Here is a 19,990-nt window from a genome sequence, read left to right as displayed (position 1 = left end):
AACCAACAAAGCTAAGTGCTAGGGGTACATAAGCTCATTCAATCTTGGGGATGTCCCCATTTTACAGACAAGAGGCTGGGCCAGGCATTCCTCTTCTAGAACCAGGATCTAAACTCAGCATTGCCTTGTCCCTCTGGGGCGGTAGCATGTAAATATGGGAACTCGCTTTATGAGGCTGTCAGACAACGAGCCGAACTTGGGCTTCTTTTAGAGTCAGAGTCCTGTCCCTAAGGGCCAAACAAAACCTAAGGAAGGAGAATCTGGCAAGGGCTGTACTCACTGGTGGGGGGCGTGGGGGGGAGGGAATACGACAGTTTGGGGAGGTGACCAGAGGGCAGACCCTGGGTGATGGGTAGGCTTTGGAGAAGTGAAGGCATCCCGGGTGAGGAGGGGCAGAGGGGAAATGGAGCAGGGAGAGAAAAGATAGAGGGAGAGAGAGGCAAGAAGAGACACCAGCTCTGCCCCTGGACAGGGGCTGGGACCACACGGTGGGGACGTGTCTCTGGCTTGGTGGTGGCTTAGGATGTCTGGGTTCCCGGCACTGGGGCAGCTAAGTGTGGTTCTCAGTGTGACAAAAGGTGGATGGATGGATGGATGGATGGATGAGACCAGGAGAGAGACAGGAAGGGCGGGGAAAGGGGGGGGGACATAAAGAGGGAAGAAGGGTGGGGTGGGAAACTGTGAAGAATTTCATGAGGGAGAGAGGTAGGTATCTACAAAAGATATGAAAGAGAGACAAGGAGACAGCGGCAACAAGAAAGGAAGACACAGAGGGAGAAAGATAAAAAACCAACTGACATAGAGGATGAGACAGAGGCAGAAAGAGAAAGAGACAACGACCTAGAGAAACAGAGAGAGCGAGATATGGGGAGAGGCAGGCAGGAGCAGAGACAAGAGCCAGAGAGAGAGAGAGAGACAGAGATGGAGGGAGATAAGGGAAAAGGGGTGAGACAGAGACACGAAGAGAAAGGCGGAGAGGCAGAGATGAAGAGAGACAGGAGAGAGGCAGAGACAGAAGGCCAGATGCGGACAGATGCAGGAGAGAGACGCGGGGAGCGCCGGGTGGTGGCGGGGACGGGGCTCCGGGAAGAGAGGCGCCGGGAGGCGGCGGGCCGGCTACGAACGCGCCCCCTCCCGGCGCGGCGGTCCTGACCCGCGGGGCCGCCCGCAGGTGTGGGAGGCGCTGCTGACCCTCGTCTTCTTCCCGGTGTGCGTGGTGTTCGCCTGGATGGCTGACAAGCGGCTGCTCTTCTACAAGTACGTGTACAAGCGCTACCGCACCGACCCGCGCAGCGGCATCATCATCGGCGCCGAGGGCGACCCCCCCAAGAGCATCGAGCTGGACGGCACGTTCTTGGGCGCCGAGGCGCCGGGCGAGGTGGGCGGCCTGGGCCCGGGGCCCGCCGAGGCCCGCGAGCTGGACGCCAGCCGCCGCGAGGTCATCCAGATCCTCAAGGACCTCAAGCAGAAGCACCCGGACAAGGACCTGGAGCAGCTGGTGGGCATTGCCAACTACTACGCGCTGCTGCACCAGCAGAAGAGCCGCGCCTTCTACCGCATCCAGGCCACGCGGCTTATGACGGGCGCGGGCAACGTGCTGCGGCGACACGCGGTGGACGCTTCGCGCAGGGCCACCTCGGCCGAGGGCCCCGGCGAGGACGAGGACGACGGCGCCAGCCGCATCTTCTTTGAGCCCAGCCTCTACCACTGCCTGGAGAACTGTGGCTCCGTGCTGCTGTCCGTCACCTGCCAAGGCGGCGAGGGCAACAGCACCTTCTACGTGGACTACCGCACGGAGGACGGCTCCGCCAAGGCCGGCTCCGACTATGAGTACAGGTGGGTCCCGGGCAGTGCTCCCCGGCCCGCCTGGAGTGGGTGGGCAGGGAGGGCTGGCTGTTGGAAGGTCATAGGTTCCGCCATCCAGCGGCCTCCAGGCTCCCCAGTCTCCTGGCTACCTCTGGCGTCCATCCTTACTTTGCTATGGGCAGACCTGCAGTATTCATTCATTCATTCACTCTTGAGAGTTTACTTTGTACCAGGCACTGTTCTAGGCATTTGGCAAACGCTGCTGGACAAGGCAGACAGCGGTGGCTGTCCATCTACCACAGGCTGCTCCTCCCATGTCCATGCTCTACCCGTGCATTCTTGTGCCTGACACTCCACTGTGTTCATTATTATAACTCCATTATATGTATCATACCTGGTAAAACAAGTACCCTCCCACACACCATTATTAAAGTAAAAACGTTTATTGAGCACCTACTATATGCCAGGTGTATACCCCGGTGAACAAGAGAGCTAAGGTCCCTACCCTCAAGTTGCAATAAGGTTATAAACTATGAAACACATAAAAACATCAGGTGATGGGGGAAAATGAAGTGGGATAAGAAGACAGACAGTGTCCAAATTGTCTTTGGGTCTTTGGTTCCACCATAAAGCTACCCACTCTTTGCACCCTCCTGTGTCTCACTGCCCCAGTCCCTCTCCTCACCCCTCTTTGAGCAGAACTGTGATCTTGTTCAGCAACTCCTACTGCACGCCTACTAGGTGCCAGATGCTTTTTTAAAAAAAATTATTGAAATATAGTTGATTTGCAATGTTGTGTTAACTTCTGCTGTACAGCAAAGTGACTCAGTTATATATACGTATACATTGTTTTTCATATTCTTTTCCATTATGGCTTATCACAGGATATTGAATATAGTTCCCTGTGCTATACAGTAAGACCTTGTTGTTTATCCATCTGACAGATGCTTTTTTAAGAGGCTCGACAGAGAACAGTAAAGAAGATAGGTAACTGCTGTGTTCTCATGGGACCACAAAATTCTTTATGTATTTGTAGTTCTGTCCATACCACACTCTTTCAGGAATTATAGGTTTACAGTATGTTTTGTTATGTTAACTGATGTGCAAGTCTCCCATGATTTCCTATAATAATAGCATTTATTGTGTGTCTTCTATGTGCCAGAAATGAATCTGGGCAATGGAGACCAGCAGTAAATGAAAGACATAAAAGTCCCTGCCCCGATGCAGCTGACATTCTCATGGGAAAGACAGGCCATTAGAAAGTATAATTCAATACATTAAAATATCAGGGAGTGGTAAGAACAGTGAAGAAAAATAAAGCAGAATACGGGAGAGAGTGTTGATGGCCGAGCTTTTCATGGGTTCCACCTGCTAAGTTGAAGCTGAACTGTTCACAGATCTTTGGTTCTGCCATCATGCAGCAGCCAGCCCCTCATCCGCGAACTCTTCTCTTTCTGGGATTGAGGTCCCTGTTTCACAGACCTTTAGTTCCACCACTGTGCCTCAGCAAAGACCTTTGGTAGCCCAGGCTCCCCTCTGCCCCATCATATCTACATATCTTTCCACTGCTTTGGACATTTGTAGGTCATTCCCTCCACCTCAGTCAGTCCAGGATCCTTTAGCCTGCCCATCCTCATCCACCTCTCCTACCCTGCCCCTCCGCAGCCTTCCCTGAGTGGAGCACAACTGTTCACGGATCTTTGTTCCATCATCCTGTAGCATGGGATCCCTTTGGTCACCCATGACCTCCTGCCTCCATCCTCTCTGCCCATCCTACATCTCCAGCCTCCTTCGACTGAAGAAAAGGTATCCACTACTTGGGGGCTTGCTGTGACTCAGTCTATCCACCATTCCCCTCCTACCCACACCTCTGGGTCTGCATTGCCCCCATCAAAGCCCCAAGCCTTTGCAGAAGGAAGTGAGTACACGTGTCACCTGCTGGGATCAGAGGCTGCCTTCTCACCTGCCAATGACGTCATGAAGATGTTTGAAGTGAAGGAGTAAATGCTGTTCAGTGGTGGAACCAAAGAGCCAGGAAGAGTTGACACCTTCCTACCCATCCCTGTTCTCCCAACGCAGTTGATATTCACAGGTCTGGCATCGTTTATCAAGGCAGCTTAGGTCCAGGACTGGGAGGGAGGACACCTGGGCTCCAGTACAAGCTTAGCCCTGCCCCCTGTTCCTTGTGTAAGTTCCTGCCTCAGTCTGGGCAGACAGGGCTGTCACGTACAGTTGTTGAGGTTGTGCACTGCACAAGAGCAGCACATCTAAGAAAGCGCTATTTGTATAGTGGACATTGTAGATTTCTATGTCTATTATGACAATTTCCAGATTCATGGAAATAGTGTCTTGAAGAAGGGGAGCCGTTTTCTAATTTGCCCACAGGTATCACTAGGCTATGGTGGTCCTGTGGGGTCTTAGTTTCTCCAAATTAATAATGATCTCTGAGGCCCCCAAACCGCACAGCTCTTCCAAGACTCTGAGATTTAAGCCCCTATAATCCTAACATGCTAAGGGTCTAAAATTCTAAGATTCCAGGTTTCCCACATTTTGATATTCTAATCTGTACCCCAACCAGTCTCTGATCTGATGGTTCTAAGATTTTCATTTTCTCAGATTTTGTGCACCCAGTATTGGAATATGAGTCCTGTGAACCTAGCCTTCTATGATTCTGATATCTGGTTTCTAAAATCCGCATGTTCTTTTTCTCCCCAACTTTCTTTTTTCTTCATTTACTTATTTATTTATTGGCTGCATTGGGTCTTCGTTGCCGTGCGCGGGCTTTCTCTAGTTGCGGCAAGCGGGGCTACTCTTCGTTGCAGCACGCAGGCTTCTCGTTGCGGTGGCTTCTCTTGTTGTGGAGCACGGGCTTAGTTGCTTCGCGGCATGTGGGATCTTCCCGGACCGGGGCTCGAATCCGTGTCCCCTGCATTGGCAGGCGGATTCTCCCCAACTTTTTATTTTGAAAAATTTCACACCTACAGAAGGGCTGCAAATATAGTCTGGCGAGCCCTCATGTAACCTCCACCCAGATTCACCAATTGTTCCTATTTTGTCCTGTGTGCGTTCACTCTCTCTAATATATAATAATATGTTTATTGAGATGCTACTCTATTTTTTAATTTTTATTTTATATTGGAGTATAGTTGATTTACAATGTTGTGTTAGTTTTGGGTGTACAGCAAAGTGATTCAGTTATACATATACATATATCCATTCTTTTTCAGATTCTTTTCCTATATAGGTGATGACAGAATATTGAGTTTCCTGTGCTATACAGTAGGTCCTTGTTGATTATCTGTTTTATATATAGTAGTGTATATTAATCCCAAACTCCTAATTTGTCCTTCCGCCCCACCCTTCCCCTTTGGTAACCATAAGTTTGTTTTAGAAAAATATATAATAATATTAATAACTGTGGCACCTTATTAGAGTTGCAGGCAGCATGGCCATTCACCCATAAACATAAGTGTGCATCTGCTAAGAATAATGATATTCTCCTCCATCATCACAGTACGATGATCACACTTAGGACATTTGATACTGAATCAATATTATGATCCCATCTACAGTCTATGTTTGCATTTCCCCGGTTGCCCCTATCTCACCCTTCATGGCTGTGTCTTCACTCCCTCTCTTCCCATCCAATCTGGAACCACAAGGTGCATTTGGTCGTCATGTCTCTTTCACCTTCTTCAGTCTGGATCGATCCCTCAGCCTTTGCATGACTTTCATGACCCTGACACTTTTGAAGACGTTAGACCGCTTACTAGAACAAGCCTCAATTTGGGTTCACCTAATATTTTCTCATGGTTAGATTCAGGTGATGCACTTTGGCAGGACTCCGTGGAGGTGATGCTGTGCCCTCCTCGGTGCATGGTGCCGGGAGGCACATGACGCCCACGTGTCCCATTACTGGTGATGTCCAGGTTAACCGTTTCGTAAAGATGGTGGTAAAAGCCCAACATTCTACTATCCCTTAAGTGTCCACTTCTAACATGCCATTACTTTAGGATTCACTAGTTTGCTAGTGCAAATATCACTAGCTAACTTTTGTTGAGTGTTTCCCCTGTATTAACTCAATCCTTGTAACACTACCATGAGGTAGACAGGGTTATTACCTCCATTTTACAGATGAGGAAACCGAGGCTTAGAGGGTTGCAGAATCCTAACTGCCTGGAGATCCCACAGCTGGCACAGGTCGGCCCACCCAGCCGGGTGCCTTAGCCACCATGGATAGCGCCCCTAGGCTGACGGCTGCCCCAACAGGGAGGCCTTGTTCCCTCCATCCAGATCTTGTCATCCAGTTCTACCTCTGCCAGAATCTTGGGGTCCCTCTTCCCCTCCCACAGAGGGATGTGGGGGGATATTATAGACTTTTGACATCTGTTAACATCCCAGAGTCATTTTGATGTCTGCAGCCCTGCCAGGAGGAGCCCACTCATTCCCTGTTCCCTCAAAGTTTCACCCTGTCTCAGGCCCTGCCTCGTTCCCTCCCCCACCCCATAATAGAACATCTTGCATGTGCTTTAGAGAGTCACACAACTGACGCTCTTTTAAACCTAAGCCAGTTCACGTCCCTCCTCTGCTCGGAGGCCTCCCATGGTTCCCATCTCACTTGGAGTAAAGGCCAAAGTCCTCACCATGGCCCACCAAGGCCCCATGACATCTGCCCCTGTTCCCCCTGCTCCCTCAGCTGCAGCCACACTGGCCTCCCTGGTGTTCCTCAAACACTCCAGGCTCACTCCTGCCTCAGGACATTTGCACTGGCTGTTCCCTTTACAGGAATACTCTTCCCCAGATATCCTCCACGTGGCTCCCTCCCTCAGGCCTCTGCTCAGATGTCACCTCCTCAGAAAAGCTTTCCCTGACCACGCTAACACAGCCCCTTCTCCTCACTCTCTACCCTCCTTCCTCTATTTTCTCCAGAGCATCATCACCACCTGACATTATATGTTTTATTATTCATCTCCTGCACTGGAACAGAAGCTCCACCAGGGCAAGGATTTTTCTCTGATCTGGTTTGCTGCTGTTTCCCCAACACTAAGAACAGTGCCTGGTGTTTGTTGGATGAATGAACTGTAATTAAGTCCCTAGATGTGTAATTGTCGCTGTGATATGGCTCTGCCGTGGGGCTGTTCCCATGTTCCCAGCATTGCCCAGCAGTTACTCTGGGAGTGTATGTTGAATGACTGAATGATGCCAAGTTAAGGAGTGTGGACTTTATCTTGGGGATACCTGGGAGCACAGAATGTTTTTTATGAGAAGCATGGCAAGGTCAATTCTGGGCCTTATGTCCCTGCTACTGAAAGCGTGGTCCATGTACCAGAACCATTCACATCCCTTGGGCGCTAAGTAAAACTGCAGAGTCTTGAAACCCTGGTGCTACTGAACCAGAATCTGCATTTTAACAAGATGCCCCAGGGAATTCGTGTGCACCTGGAGGTTGGAGAAGCATGGCTGTGGACCACTCAGGCTCCCTCTCCACCCTGGGACTTTGCAAGTGCTGTTCCCTCTGCCTGGAGCTCTCCTGCCCACTAAATCTTCTCCCATGAAGCCTGCCCTGATCTGACCTTCATCATCAGATGATGATGTTGGGAGGGACCAACTCTGTCTTGTTCTCCCTCTGCATCTCCTGCCCCGGAGAAGCCCACCCTCATTCCCCCTCAGTATTACTTGTTTAATGCCTGTCCACCATTATATTTGTAAGTTCTTCCGTGGTGCGGCCCCCTCCTCTAGGAGGCCCCCCTGACTCCTCCCACCTCCCCCACAGCCTTTGAGCGACCTTCACCCCTTTCTTTCCCCTCTCCTCCACCGCAGCGAGGGCACGCTGGTGTTCAAGCCGGGCGAGACACTGAAGGAGCTGCGTATCGGCATCATCGACGACGACATCTTCGAGGAGGACGAGCACTTCTTCGTGCGGCTGCTGAACCTGCGCGTGGGCGACGCGCAGGGCATGTTCGAGCCCGACGGCGGCGGGCGGCCCAAGGGGCGGCTGGTGGCGCCTCTGCTGGCCACCGTCACCATCCTGGACGACGACCACGCGGGCATCTTCTCCTTCCAGGACCGCCTGCTGCACGTGAGCGAGTGCATGGGCACCGTGGACGTGCGCGTCGTGCGCAGCTCGGGCGCGCGCGGCACCGTGCGCCTCCCCTACCGCACAGTGGACGGGACGGCGCGCGGCGGCGGCGTGCACTACGAGGACGCGTGCGGCGAGCTCGAGTTCGGCGACGACGAGACCATGTGAGCGCGCCGGTCCGGCAGTCAGCCGGCCGGGGCAGACCGAGCGCGGCCCGCGAGAGGGGCGGGACCAGGATGGGACTGTGCCCGGGCGGGGCGGGGCCTGGATGGGCGAGGTCGAGAAGTGGGTGGACCTAGGAGAGGCGTGGTCTTGGAAAGGGGTGGGGCCTTGATGGAGCCTTGCTCTTGAAACGGAGAGGTCAGGGCAAGTGGGGCAGGGCCCAGGGAAGAGGTGAGACAGGGGAGAGGAGGGAGGAGACTGGAGTGACGGGGCGTGGCCAAGGTGTTGGGACTGGATGTGGGCGGGGCTTGGGAGAACTGGGCAGGTTTGGGGAGAGGAGAGTGGGACACCAGGAAGAAAGGCCAAGTGAGGAGAGAGGAGAGGAAATAGGATGGGGCCTGGGGAGAGGAATGTGGAAGGCTTAATTTGTAGAATGGAGGAGTGTGGCCTGAGGTTCCTTTCGAGGTGGGAAGGTGTCTGTGGAAATGGAGGGCGAGTGGGGTCTGGGTAGGGACTCAGGGAAAAGGACAAGGACGTTAGAGGGGGGGGGTCTAAGGAGATGGGGCAGAGACTGAGGAGGTGGATGGGGGAAGGGGTGAAGCTATTGGGTAGGCGGAAGAACCTGGGGAAATAGCAGGAGACCTAAGAGGAATGTGGGAGAGGCTTTGGGAAGAGGCCGAGTAGGAATTTGGGGGCCTAGGAAGACACACGGGAAACTGGAGGGCTGGGATTTGGGAGGGTGGGGTGGAATCTTGGGAGGTGAGCTGGATACACAGGAATAAGTATGTAGACACACAGACACAACCAACACGCACACCGGCACATACGGACACACAAAGTCAAAGACACAGAGTCAGGGCTGTTCTCACGCCCAGACACCCGGCCACCCCTTACACAGATGCCCGAGTTCCCCCTATGTGTGCCTGCAGCCTCACATCCCCTCCCCCTCCTCCTCCCCCCCGCCCCCCACCCCCCGCCTGCCTGGGATGCAGAAGGTGTCTCCCTTCCTTTGCCCGCTCCCTTCCGCCCCCGCACGCCAGTCTGTCTCTCTCCTCCTGCCGCCCACGCTCCTCCCACCTAGCAGAGCCCCCACCGCGCTCCCCTTCCCTCTCCCTCCCCACTTCTGTGGCTAGGCCTCCCGCTCAGCTTCTCACTGCTCTATCTCTCCATCTCTCCGTTTGCGTCCCTGCGTCTCTCGCTCCTGGCACCTCCCCTCTGGGTTTCTGTTAGTCTCTAGATCTCTGTCCCCAGTATCTAGCTAGCTCTCTGACTCGGGTTGTATTTCAGTCACGAACTCTCCATACCTTTCCATCTCTCTCTCTGTCTGACTTGGGTTGAGAACTTAGCTTGGGGGCTGAGGGCACCATTCCAGGCCCCATGTCTCACACCCAAGAGGCCGAGGGGATGGAGGGCGTTATCTTTCTACTTGTTCCAGTCCTTCTTGTAGTCTATCGCTTCCAACCAACTTCCCGCCTGCCACCACAAACCCACAAGCCCTCTCCTCCCCCGCATGGCTTCCCCAGGCTGGGACACCCTCTGTCCCCCACCCCCGCCCAAGCTTCCAGCTGTGGCTTCAGGAGAGGGAGAACAGGAAATTAGCGTTTAGGGAAACACATCCTTCCTCTGACGGGCAGGCGCTAATTAGAGATGCTTCCAAGAAGCTGGGCTGGAGGGCTGGCCCCAGGCAGGATCAACACAGAGGTGGAAGAGAGACACCCAGAGATGGGGTGTCGGGGAGATATGCAAGAGAGAGAGACAGACAGAGAGGCACCCAGAGACAGAAGAGACCTAGCGAAAGAGAGACAGAGCCAGAGCAAGGGAGAGTCAGAGAGAGAAACAGAGAAGAGAGAGAGAGCACGAGAGAGACAGAAAGACACAAACTTAGAGATGGATACCAAGGAAGCCAGAAACTGAGTGACAGAGACCCATCAAGAGAGGGAACACGGGATTGGGAGACTGGGATGGAGGAAGAGTAAAAGGAAGAGAGTGCAGGGGAGACAAAGAGAGACATTCTTCTCACTGAGAGGAACTCCGTGGGACTCAGGGAAGGAAAGGTCCTTCTGATGCTACAGAGAGAAAAGAGTTTGGGTCAGCAAGAGAGGATGGGAGACGGGATAAGAAAGAGACTGGGTCTGAAATTAGAGTGGAGTGCCCAGGAAACGAGGAGGGCAGGCGTGAGGATGACAAAATGTCAGGCTGGGGAGGAAGGCTGTTTCCTTTTTAAAAAATAATTAATTTGTTTTTATTTGAACTATAGTTGTTAGTTTCAGATGTACAGCTAAGTGATTCAGGTCCATGTATATGTATATATATATATGTATTCTTTCTCAGATTCTTTTCCATTATAGATTATTACAGGATATTGAATATAGTTCCTTGTGCTCTATAGTAAATCCTTGTTGTTTATCTATGTTATATATTAATGGTGTGTATCCGTTAATCCCATACTCCTAAGGCTGCTTCCTTTGACCTCAGGAAGTCCTGCCCTTGCGTAGCTTGAGTCCCTCTTGCTGTCTCTTGCTAGTTGGGTTTCTCCTCCTTTTGGGCCCCATGAGGGCACACTTGTCTGGGCGCCAGTTGGCGCGTGTGTCACTGCGTGTCAGTCACTGCGTGTCAGAGGATCACGGCGTGTCTGCGAGAGAGTGAGCGTCAGAGGCGTGTGTGTATCACCCTGTCAGTGTGTCAACGTGTCAATAGCTGTCTGTGTGTTAGGAGACCCCCCTCCTTGCTCTGGTGTTTCAGCACCGCGGACAGCTCCCAGCCCACTCCTGAGGTGGGGGGCACCCATGTTCCACCCACAGAAAATTTTAAATATCTTGAGACTGGGAGTGGGTGAAGGTGGAAGTAGGCGTATGTCTCCACGTGACCGTCTTGTGTGCGTCTGTCTTTGCATGGGTGTCACTGTGTCCTGTGCGTGCGTGTGTTGAGATAGGTCTGTTGATTGAGACCCCTTTGCTTAGATGGTGTTGACTTTGGCTATCCCATTGTGTTCCGTTCAGTCTCTCTGACACTGACAGACGGAGATGGGAAGAGGAGGACAGAGAAAGAAAGGCAGAGAGCTGGGGAGAGACTGAGACAGAGAAGGTCAGAGAGATGGAGAGAGAGACACAGAGAGGCTGACAGATGGGCAGAGAGACAAGGGAAGATTGAGAGACTGTGATGCACAGAGAGACGTTGAAGGGAATAAACAGACACCAAGAGGCATAAAGAGTGAGATGTAAGGAAGGAGAATCTACATGGAACCACAGCAGGGGTCTCACACGTTGGTGATGTCACCCAGGCTGCGGAGGGGGTGTCGTGCTAGTTGGCATCTGGTCCATGTGATTTTGCCACTGCATAGGGAATGGCTGCGGGGTATGATGGTGCGTGGGTGTGGGCGGTGTGACCGGCTGTGCTTCCTCTGCTGGGTGACTGCGTGGGCTGGGTGTTTGTGTTTCTGGGTTCTGGGGCCAGGCCTTGTGGTTCCTACAGCTGAAAGAGCTGCTAGCGGCAGAGCTGTGGGCTTTGGGGGGTTGTGGGTCTTCGTAATCGAGGCGGGGTCGGTTGTGTGCCTGAAAGGGATGGATAACTTTTGGCTGTTTCTCCCCCGCCCACCGTCCTGGTTACCATGGCAGCAGGGATGCAGAGAAAAGCAATTAGCCCTCTGTTGCACCTCCGAATGTGGTCAGGACAGGGAACAGGAAGCCAAGGGTCTCCCGGACTGAAAATTTTGAGCGAACAACTGTTTAGGGAGGGCACACTATATGCCAGGCCCTGTTCTAGGTGTTGGGGATACAGCAAAGAACATAAATGAACAAAAATCACTGCCCTGGTGGAACTTACATTTTAATGTGAAGAGGCAAATGGCAAACAATAAACAAAATAAACATATTAGACAGTGTGTTAGAAGATAATCTGGAACAAGGAAGACATAGAGCAGGGGAAGGGGGCCAAGCGTGCTGGTGTAGGGGTAGGGATGGATTTCAATATTAAAGAATGCGGTGGGAGTGGGTCTCATTGAGAAAGAAGGTAAAGTTTGAACAGAGAGCTGGAGGAGCTGAGGGAGTGAGCATGGGGAAACCGAGTGAACAGCCGGTGCAAAGGCCCTGAGGCACAAGCAGGCCTGGTAGGTTCAAGGAACAGCGAGGAGGCCAGCGTTGCTGGAGGGAGTGAGCGAGGGCGAGAGGGCTGGGAGGCCAGAAAGGGCACAAGGGCCGGATGGCAGGGGTTCTTGGGGGCCATTCTTGGGTCTTTGGCTCTTATCCTGGGTGAGATGAGAGCCAGGTGAACGTTCCGAGCAGAGGAAGCACCCAATCTAACCTAGGTTTTATCGGGATCCCTCAGCTTGATACTGAATACAAACGCACCTTCGTCAGATGCTTCTGAGCTCGTTTCTGTAAAATGGGGATAATAAGAGAGCCTTCCCCCCAAGGGTTGTTGTGAACATTGAATGAGATTCCAGAGCCTGAGATGGAGCGAGTGCTCAAGAAACCGGGTGGCTAACGTGCGAGTTATTGGTGATTCAGGGGGAGGGAGTCTTACGCTGCGTGCTCTCCCTCTCTGCTCAGGAAAACTCTTCAGGTGAAGATAGTTGATGATGAGGAATATGAGAAGAAGGATAATTTCTTCATCGAGCTGGGCCAGCCGCAGTGGCTTAAGCGAGGGATTTCAGGTAAGGGGCGACGGGTGGGCTGTGGGAGAGGTAAGGGCTCCAGGGCGGGGGGACCCCTGGAGGCTCAGTTGTGGGCAATCCTTCAAGCTCGTGGACCTGAGCTTCCCAGGGAAGATCTCACCCTCTCCCTGTCTCTGTCTCTCCCCAGCTCTGCTACTCAGTCAAGGTGAGTGGAGTTACTTCCAGACTTTGGCGGGGGGGGGGGGGGGGGGGGCACTGGAGGGAGGGTCTTGGGGGTGGGTCAGTGCCTAAAGTTCCCCTCAAGGTCAGGTTTGAGGCAGGTTGCAGGTGCGATAAATTTGGTGGAACATGTGTGAATGGGGGGTGACAGAAGTTTAAAGGCCCAGATCATGTTTTGGTTGTAGTTAAGATGGTGGGGGGCAGCAAGTCCCCAGCTTGGGTTTCTGGTAGGGTCTGAGGGAATCAGGTTTGAGGTTGGTTAGGACTGGGTTGAGGTTGGGATTTGGGGTCAGTATTAGGAACTGGGTCAAAGCTAGCATTAAGACGGAGATTGGCTTCTGGGTTTGTGGTGGGATCTGATTAGAACTGGGGTCAGATTTAGGTCAAAGCTAAGGTTGGAATTTGAGGTGAGTTTGAGGAATTTGAGGGTAGAGTTGGGGCCAAGGTCAGAGATTGGGGTGAGAGTTGGGACTAGGGTCAGGGGCTTGGAGATAGTGACAGAGTGGTTTTGGAGCTGAGATCAGAATTGGGGTTTGGGGTTAAGATTAAGGATAGACTGAAGATTATATTAGTCAAGGTAAGTGATACAAGCTACTATAACAAATAGGTCCCTAAATCTCAGTAGCTTAACACAATAAAAGTCATTTCTCACTCAGGCGTAGTTTTCTGAGACTGTTCCTGGTTGGCGGGTGGCTTTCTTATGAGAGTTAGGATTGGGTTGTTGCCAGGCTTGGAGCAAAGGATCAACATACTTTGGGGAGGTCAATGAGCCCAGAGCCAACTGTAGATGGTTCTGGGTCCAAGATTTGTACCAAAATCGGGAATCCCCCTCTCTCCTCACCACCTCAGACACACTCTAGGATGTTTTCAGAGCTTGGATATAAAGACCAGGCCTCTTCCACAGGGTGGCGATAGTAATGATAATAATATGATAATGATAATAATAATAATAAAGTAACACTTTTGGTTATTGTGAGCCAGGCACTCTTCTAAGCACTTCACATGAATTAACTCCTTTAACTAGGAGTTAATAGGAAACCACCCTATGACGTAGGTACTGTTATTGTGCCCATTTTACAGATATGAACTCGGAGGCACAGAGAGACTAAGGTATTGTCTTAGGTCACACAGCCCCCATCACATGAACCTCAGAGCCCACCAACTGAACTTCGTGGACCAGCCCATGGGAGCTGGCTCTCAAGTTGGGGAAAGACAGGGTTTTCTTTAATCAGTGGGAACAGGCAGTAAAGGCATCGCAGACCCAGGTAGGTAGGTCTCCTTGGAGTCTAACTCCCATCTCTCATGCTGCAGGGGATGGGGACAGGAAACTGACGGCTGAGGAGGAAGAGGCTCGGAGGATAGCAGAAATGGGCAAGCCGGTTCTTGGGGAAAACTGTCGACTGGAGGTCATCATTGAGGAGTCGTATGATTTTAAGGTGATTTTCTGGGACCTCACCTTCCTGGAGTCTTGCCTGGGTCATTTCCTTGGGGAGAGTCCAGGAGGGGATCGACCATGAGGGTCACAAGGGAAGGGCAAGCAAGGTCCGAGGCCACGTCTGTGTCCCTCCGTTAGCACCATGGACAGCACACGCTTCCCTTGTCCCTTCTTGCTAGAACTGGGATATGGAAGGTTGAGGACCCCTGAGCATGGGGTGTGAGCCCGCATCCCCAGTACCCCTCATGGAGCTGCCCTGGGGTGATCATGGGCCATGGTCTCTCCCCACCCTCTCATCCCCAGAACACAGTGGATAAACTCATCAAGAAAACGAACTTGGCTTTGGTGATTGGGACCCATTCGTGGAGAGAGCAGTTTTTAGAGGCAATTACGGTGAGCGCAGGTAAGTGGGAAGGGAGGAGAGAGGAAGAAAGAAGAGAGGGATGGAGAGACAAAGAGACAGAGGAAGAGAACTGAAAGGGAGAGGGAAAGAGTGACGTGGAGAAAAGGACAGAGAGCAATAGAGAAGAGAAAGAAGACAGGAAAGGCACAGAGATACTCAAAGAAAAAGACTAAGAAACAGATACAGAAAGACAAAGGAAAAGATAGGGAAGGTGTACAAATAGGAGAGAGAGGCACACAGAATCCCAGAGAAGGACAGAGACGCGGAGAAAGCATGAAGGGTGTAGAAAATGAAGACGCAGAGGGCCAGAGAGAGAGAGATGCAGGTAGACACAGAGACGCAGAAAGTTGGTGGAGACAGGGGCGGAGGTGGAGAGCTGTGAAGCGGTGGGATCCCAGCCCGGGCTTTCTCCTGGCCTCAGGTAATTGGAGGGTGGAAACAGGTTAAATGGCATGGCCTCTCCACACAGCCTGGGTTCCTCTGTTGCTATGGAGACAGTCTCCAGGGCACCTAGCTCTCCCACCTGAGCGGGTTCTCACCCCCTTAGGCCTCAGACAGGCTCACACTGCCCCCCTGTGGCCATATATATGATGACATGGATTCACAGACAATCTTGGAGGTCAACACTGGCCATCTGTGATAGGAATTGGGGAAACTGAGGCCAAGAGACATAAGAGGGACTGGCCTGAAGTCCCTCAGGGAATCCAGAAAGGACCAGGGTGGAACTCAGGACTTCTGTCCCTTGAATAACATCAGGTTTCCTTCAGGGAGGCCAAGCTGGTGGGAACTGAAAACACACGAGGAATTGTGGGTGGAAAGAAACTGGTCGGTGGGATCAAAAGAAACCAGGCATCAGGGATGGAAGAGTACCTGGTAGCAGGCCTAGAGACACCAGATTGTAGGCCTAATAGAAATGGAGTGGCATCTCCCTCTGAAGCCACATTCTTCCTACATCTACTTCTGAAGGATCCTCTGGACCCGGTCCTATACAGGGCCATTGCTGGGGACAAAGAAATGATCATGACAGCTCGGGACCTGTCCTGACACAGCTCACTGTCCGGTGGGGGAAACAACCTGTCACAAGAGAGTGACAACCCAGATTGGGCAGGACTGGGACGGGGTCCCCAGGGAGCTATGGGAGACCACATCGGGTGTCTGACCCAACATGAAGGTCAGGGAGGGCTTCCTGGAGGAGGAGTCTTCTGATCTGAGTCTTCAAATAGGAATAAGAGTTAGCCAGGAGGAGGGAGCCAGGCAGAGGGAAAACCAGAGTCTGGAAATGTGCAAGATTATGGCACATTTAGGGAGGGCGATTGGTTTCAGGCATGAAGAAAAGGCATGGGATGAGGCATGAGAGATGAGCAGGGTTCAGGCCCCAAAGGCCTTAGAGGCCACAGGAGAGGGCTTGGGTGTCATTTTATGTGCAGCGGGGAGCCATGGAGCTTTTTTCTTTTCTTTGTTTTCCTCATGGAGTGTGTTTTGAATGAGGGGGACTCCTGGAAGTGGAGACAGCCTGTGGAAGGAAGAGGGAGAGGGTGGGATGGGGTGTGAGTTGGGGCTGTCAAAACTGGCAGGAGATGGGTCATGCAGGGTCTGAGAGGATGTGGTGAGGAATTTGAGCTTCAAGAACAGTGGGGAGCCAGAGAGGTCCCTCTAGGGGCTTAGTGAGGGTAAGAGGGTTGCATGAAACTGCAACTGTGGGTGTGAGATGGTGGTCGTGGAGGCCATGGGTCTATAGAAAGCAAGCGATTAGATCAGAGGAAGTAGTAGAGGAAGGATAAAACCATTATGGTAATAATAACAGTAATAATAATCACGATGATGACAGCGATGAAGACAGATTGAGTGTCAGGCAGCTTTGAAGTCCATTTCCTGTACTAACTCATTTAATGAACGTATCCCGAGTATCTGGGTTGGGGCTTGGTCATTTTGTACTTTGTTCCTTTTGGGTCCTCACGTGAGCACAAAGCTTTCTGAGGTGCTGAAGAAGGGTGGTTCTCGCTTCCTTAGGGGTTGAATCATGTCCCATCTTGCACTTAGAGGTGATTTTGTATTTCCTTTACCTCCCGATGGAAAGTTCTTTGCAGGCTGGACTTGGTTTCAGGCATCTTTGAATCCCCCCCACCCCCAGGCACCGGAATGGGCCTGCAACAATGACAGTCACAGTGGAGATATTCCAGGCCCCATAGAGAGCACATTATATGGCCTGACTCGTGTAGTCATCACAGCCCTCTCTTGAGGCAGGTCTGATGATTATTCCCATTTCTCAAATAGACATTCAGAGGCTCAGACAGGTTAGGACACTGATTCAAGATCACACAGGGTTTGACACCAAAGAGTCGGCTCCAGAACCACAGGCATACCCGTGAGGCTCCCTCTAGATGGGAGAGGCTGGAGAAGTCAGCAGAGGCCAGAGCCTGTGGGTACTGGAATGCCAAGCTCAGGAGTGTGGGCCTGGATCTGAGGGCAGTGGGAGCCAAGGCAGGATTTGGAGCAGGGCAGGGAGAAGCCCCAAGAGACGGAGTGATAGCAGCCCCCTCCCTCCCAAGAGTGTGTCCTCCCTGCTCTGACCTCCGCCATGTCTCAGTATGGTCAATCAGGGATGCGTTCAGTGGCAAACAACAGAAAACTTGACCGTAAGTGGCTTAAGCACACCAGACTTTATTTTTTCTCACGGAACAAAAAAGTCTGTAGGAGGCAATCAAGAGTTAGCAGCAGCTCAGTAGTGTCATTAAAGGCCCAGGCCCCTTCTTTATTTCTCTTTCCCATTCCCGGGTGTTGTCCTCATGGTTGCAGGACGGCTGCTGTACCTCCAGGTGTCCATATTCCAGGCAGGAAGAAAGGAAGCAGGGAAGCAGGAAGGGGCAGAGTGCCTGTTGCATTTGAGTTTCCAGTTCTAGTTTCCAACTGCATTTTACTTGGGGTCGCAGCAAAAACATTTTCTTTGTGATGCAACGTGCAGAACCGAGAAGCCTCACAAACCACTTAGTTAAGCATTTACAAATTCAGCCATTTATTTCTTTAAGAAGCCAAGTGGCTAAGTGAGCTAGAAAAGTGGGAAAGGGATGTATGACCCGAATCCCCAAATCCGTCAGTCTCTCTCTGCCTCCACTGTCACCAGCTGTCCTATGCTCCCTGACATTCCAGGGAACCGTTGGGTGGGACCATGGAAAGTGGCTTCAGGATTTGGTGGCTGGCCTGGCTCTTATTTCCTGACTTGCTGTGAGCAGCTGGTCAGGGGTGACAATGTTTCTAATCAGCATCCTTCCGGATGTAATTCGCGGCACACGCAAGTGTGTTCATTGCTTCTCATTCCTTGCTTTCTGCTTATGAGTTTCAGGTGAGGTAGGAAGACATTTCATTTGCACTTTCCCATTACACAAGTCACTGCAGGTCAGAAGTGGGTCAAATTCGGCCACAGTAGGTGACACAATCAGCTCTAAGGATGATGCATCCTTTACAAATCTCAGAAAACACATCTATAACAGTACCCCTATCAGGAAAGCTAGAGCTTTCCAGAAACCCTCTGTTTACGTCTCATGGCCAGACTGGATCACACGACCACTGCTGCAAGGTATTCTGGGAAACCACGTATTTAGCGGAGGACCTGACTGCTGTTGGCTGCATGGAATTCTGGGAAAGTGAATATTTTTATCTGAGGACAGTGCTGTTGCTAGCCTCAGGGGGTTCTGGGAAAGTGAGCACCTTTAGCTGAGCATGTGGCTACTGTCAGCTGCAATGAATCAGAGGAACTGAATATTTCTAGCTGCAGACCTGGCTGTCAGTAGCTGTGAAGGCTTCTGGGAAAGGCATATCTTTAGCTAGGGACATGGCCACCCCTAGCAGAAGGGATCCTGGGAAACTGCATATTTTTATCTGGGCACATGGCCTCCTCTAGCTTCAAATGATTCTGAGAAAATGAATATTTTTACCTGGGCCCGTACATTCTCTTAGCTGCAAGGGATTCTGGGAAAGCAATTCATTGGGGACTGGCTGCCTAGAAGTTGAACAAAAGGGGGGCTCTGTAGGCGAGGAAGGAGGCATGGGTGTGTGCCCCAGCTGGGTCGTGTGCCCACAGGGGACGAGGAGGAGGAGGAGGACGGGTCCCGGGAGGAGCGACTGCCGTCATGCTTTGACTACGTCATGCACTTCCTGACGGTGTTCTGGAAGGTTCTGTTCGCCTGCGTGCCCCCTACCGAGTACTGCCACGGCTGGGCCTGCTTCGGTGTCTGCATCCTGGTCATCGGGCTGCTCACCGCCCTCATTGGGGACCTCGCCTCCCACTTTGGCTGCACCGTTGGCCTCAAGGACTCTGTCAACGCTGTCGTCTTCGTGGCCCTGGGCACCTCCATCCCCGGTAACCCCTCAGGAGACCCCTTGTTGGGGGAGTGTCTCAGAGAAGCCAGGCAGGTGGACCCTAAGAGAAAGGCCCTGCAGAAATAAGGTGGTGGAATCATACAGAACCCATATGGTGGGGTCCCTTGGAAATAGGCAGGTGGGTATGATAGGAACTAGGCGGAGGGAACCCATGGATTCAACATGTGAATTGAATCCTCCCCAAAGCAAGCAGGTGGAATGTCCCATAGAATTAAGATGGTGGGAAATGGTAGAAACCAGACGATGGATTCCAGGGAAAGAAAGTGGCAGGACATTGAAGAGACAGGTGTTGGAAGGAGGGTCCCATAGAAATAAGGTGGGAACTTCATAGAAACCATGCAGTGAGTTCCACAGAAACAAGATATTCATTTTCCCTTTCCTCCCCCTGCCAAGCAACCAGATGAAAGATTCCATAGACCTTTGTTGCTGGGCATGATAGGAACCAGGCCAATGAATCTCAAAGCTTTAACTAAGAGGAGAGTCAGAGTAGAAACCACATGTTGGAGGAGATGCCATGGAAATAAGATAGTGAGGCCTCAGAGACTACAGTGTACGTGACCCCCTCTTTCCCCCAAATCTGAGGGAGGGTCCCTTAGAAACCAGGTGGAGGAGACTGAAATTCCTGTAGGAGGGAGGAGACCACGCGTGGAGGCAGACACCTTGCTTTTCCACATCAATGTGTTCACCAGCCAGGTGGTGGCGCTGTAGGCCCAGACAGCAGGTGATGGGTCCTGTAGAAAGCAACCATTGGTGAATGGGTCTGTGAAGCCTGCCCTCCGCAACAGAGACTTGCAGTCTTGGCAAGATGTTCAGGAATGGGTGGAGGCCAGAGAAGCGAAGCCGTATGCTTGACAGAAGCCAAGTGGGGAACTGATGGGCGGGCAAGGGGTGCCACGT

General features: G+C 52.1%; 1 protein-coding gene across 1 annotated transcript in view; it reads left to right on the top strand.

The window, feature by feature from the left end:
- The window catches only part of SLC8A2 (solute carrier family 8 member A2), a 32,653-nt gene that overhangs the window by 10,498 nt on the left and 2,165 nt on the right, over positions 1-19,990 (top strand). Inside the window, exons 3-9 of the mRNA XM_033845081.2 lie at positions 1,172-1,836; positions 7,627-8,049; positions 12,595-12,698; positions 12,847-12,864; positions 14,190-14,314; positions 14,617-14,716; positions 18,795-19,073. Of these exons, the coding sequence (XP_033700972.1) occupies positions 1,172-1,836; positions 7,627-8,049; positions 12,595-12,698; positions 12,847-12,864; positions 14,190-14,314; positions 14,617-14,716; positions 18,795-19,073 (1,714 nt within the window). The remainder of the gene's footprint in view (positions 1-1,171; positions 1,837-7,626; positions 8,050-12,594; positions 12,699-12,846; positions 12,865-14,189; positions 14,315-14,616; positions 14,717-18,794; positions 19,074-19,990) is intronic.

This window comes from Tursiops truncatus, chromosome 19 (genome assembly GCF_011762595.2).
Source record: "Tursiops truncatus isolate mTurTru1 chromosome 19, mTurTru1.mat.Y, whole genome shotgun sequence".
NCBI lineage: Eukaryota > Metazoa > Chordata > Mammalia > Artiodactyla > Delphinidae > Tursiops > Tursiops truncatus.
The sequence above is the reverse complement of the archived record's forward strand: the minus strand, read 5'-3'. Positions and strand labels throughout refer to the sequence as shown.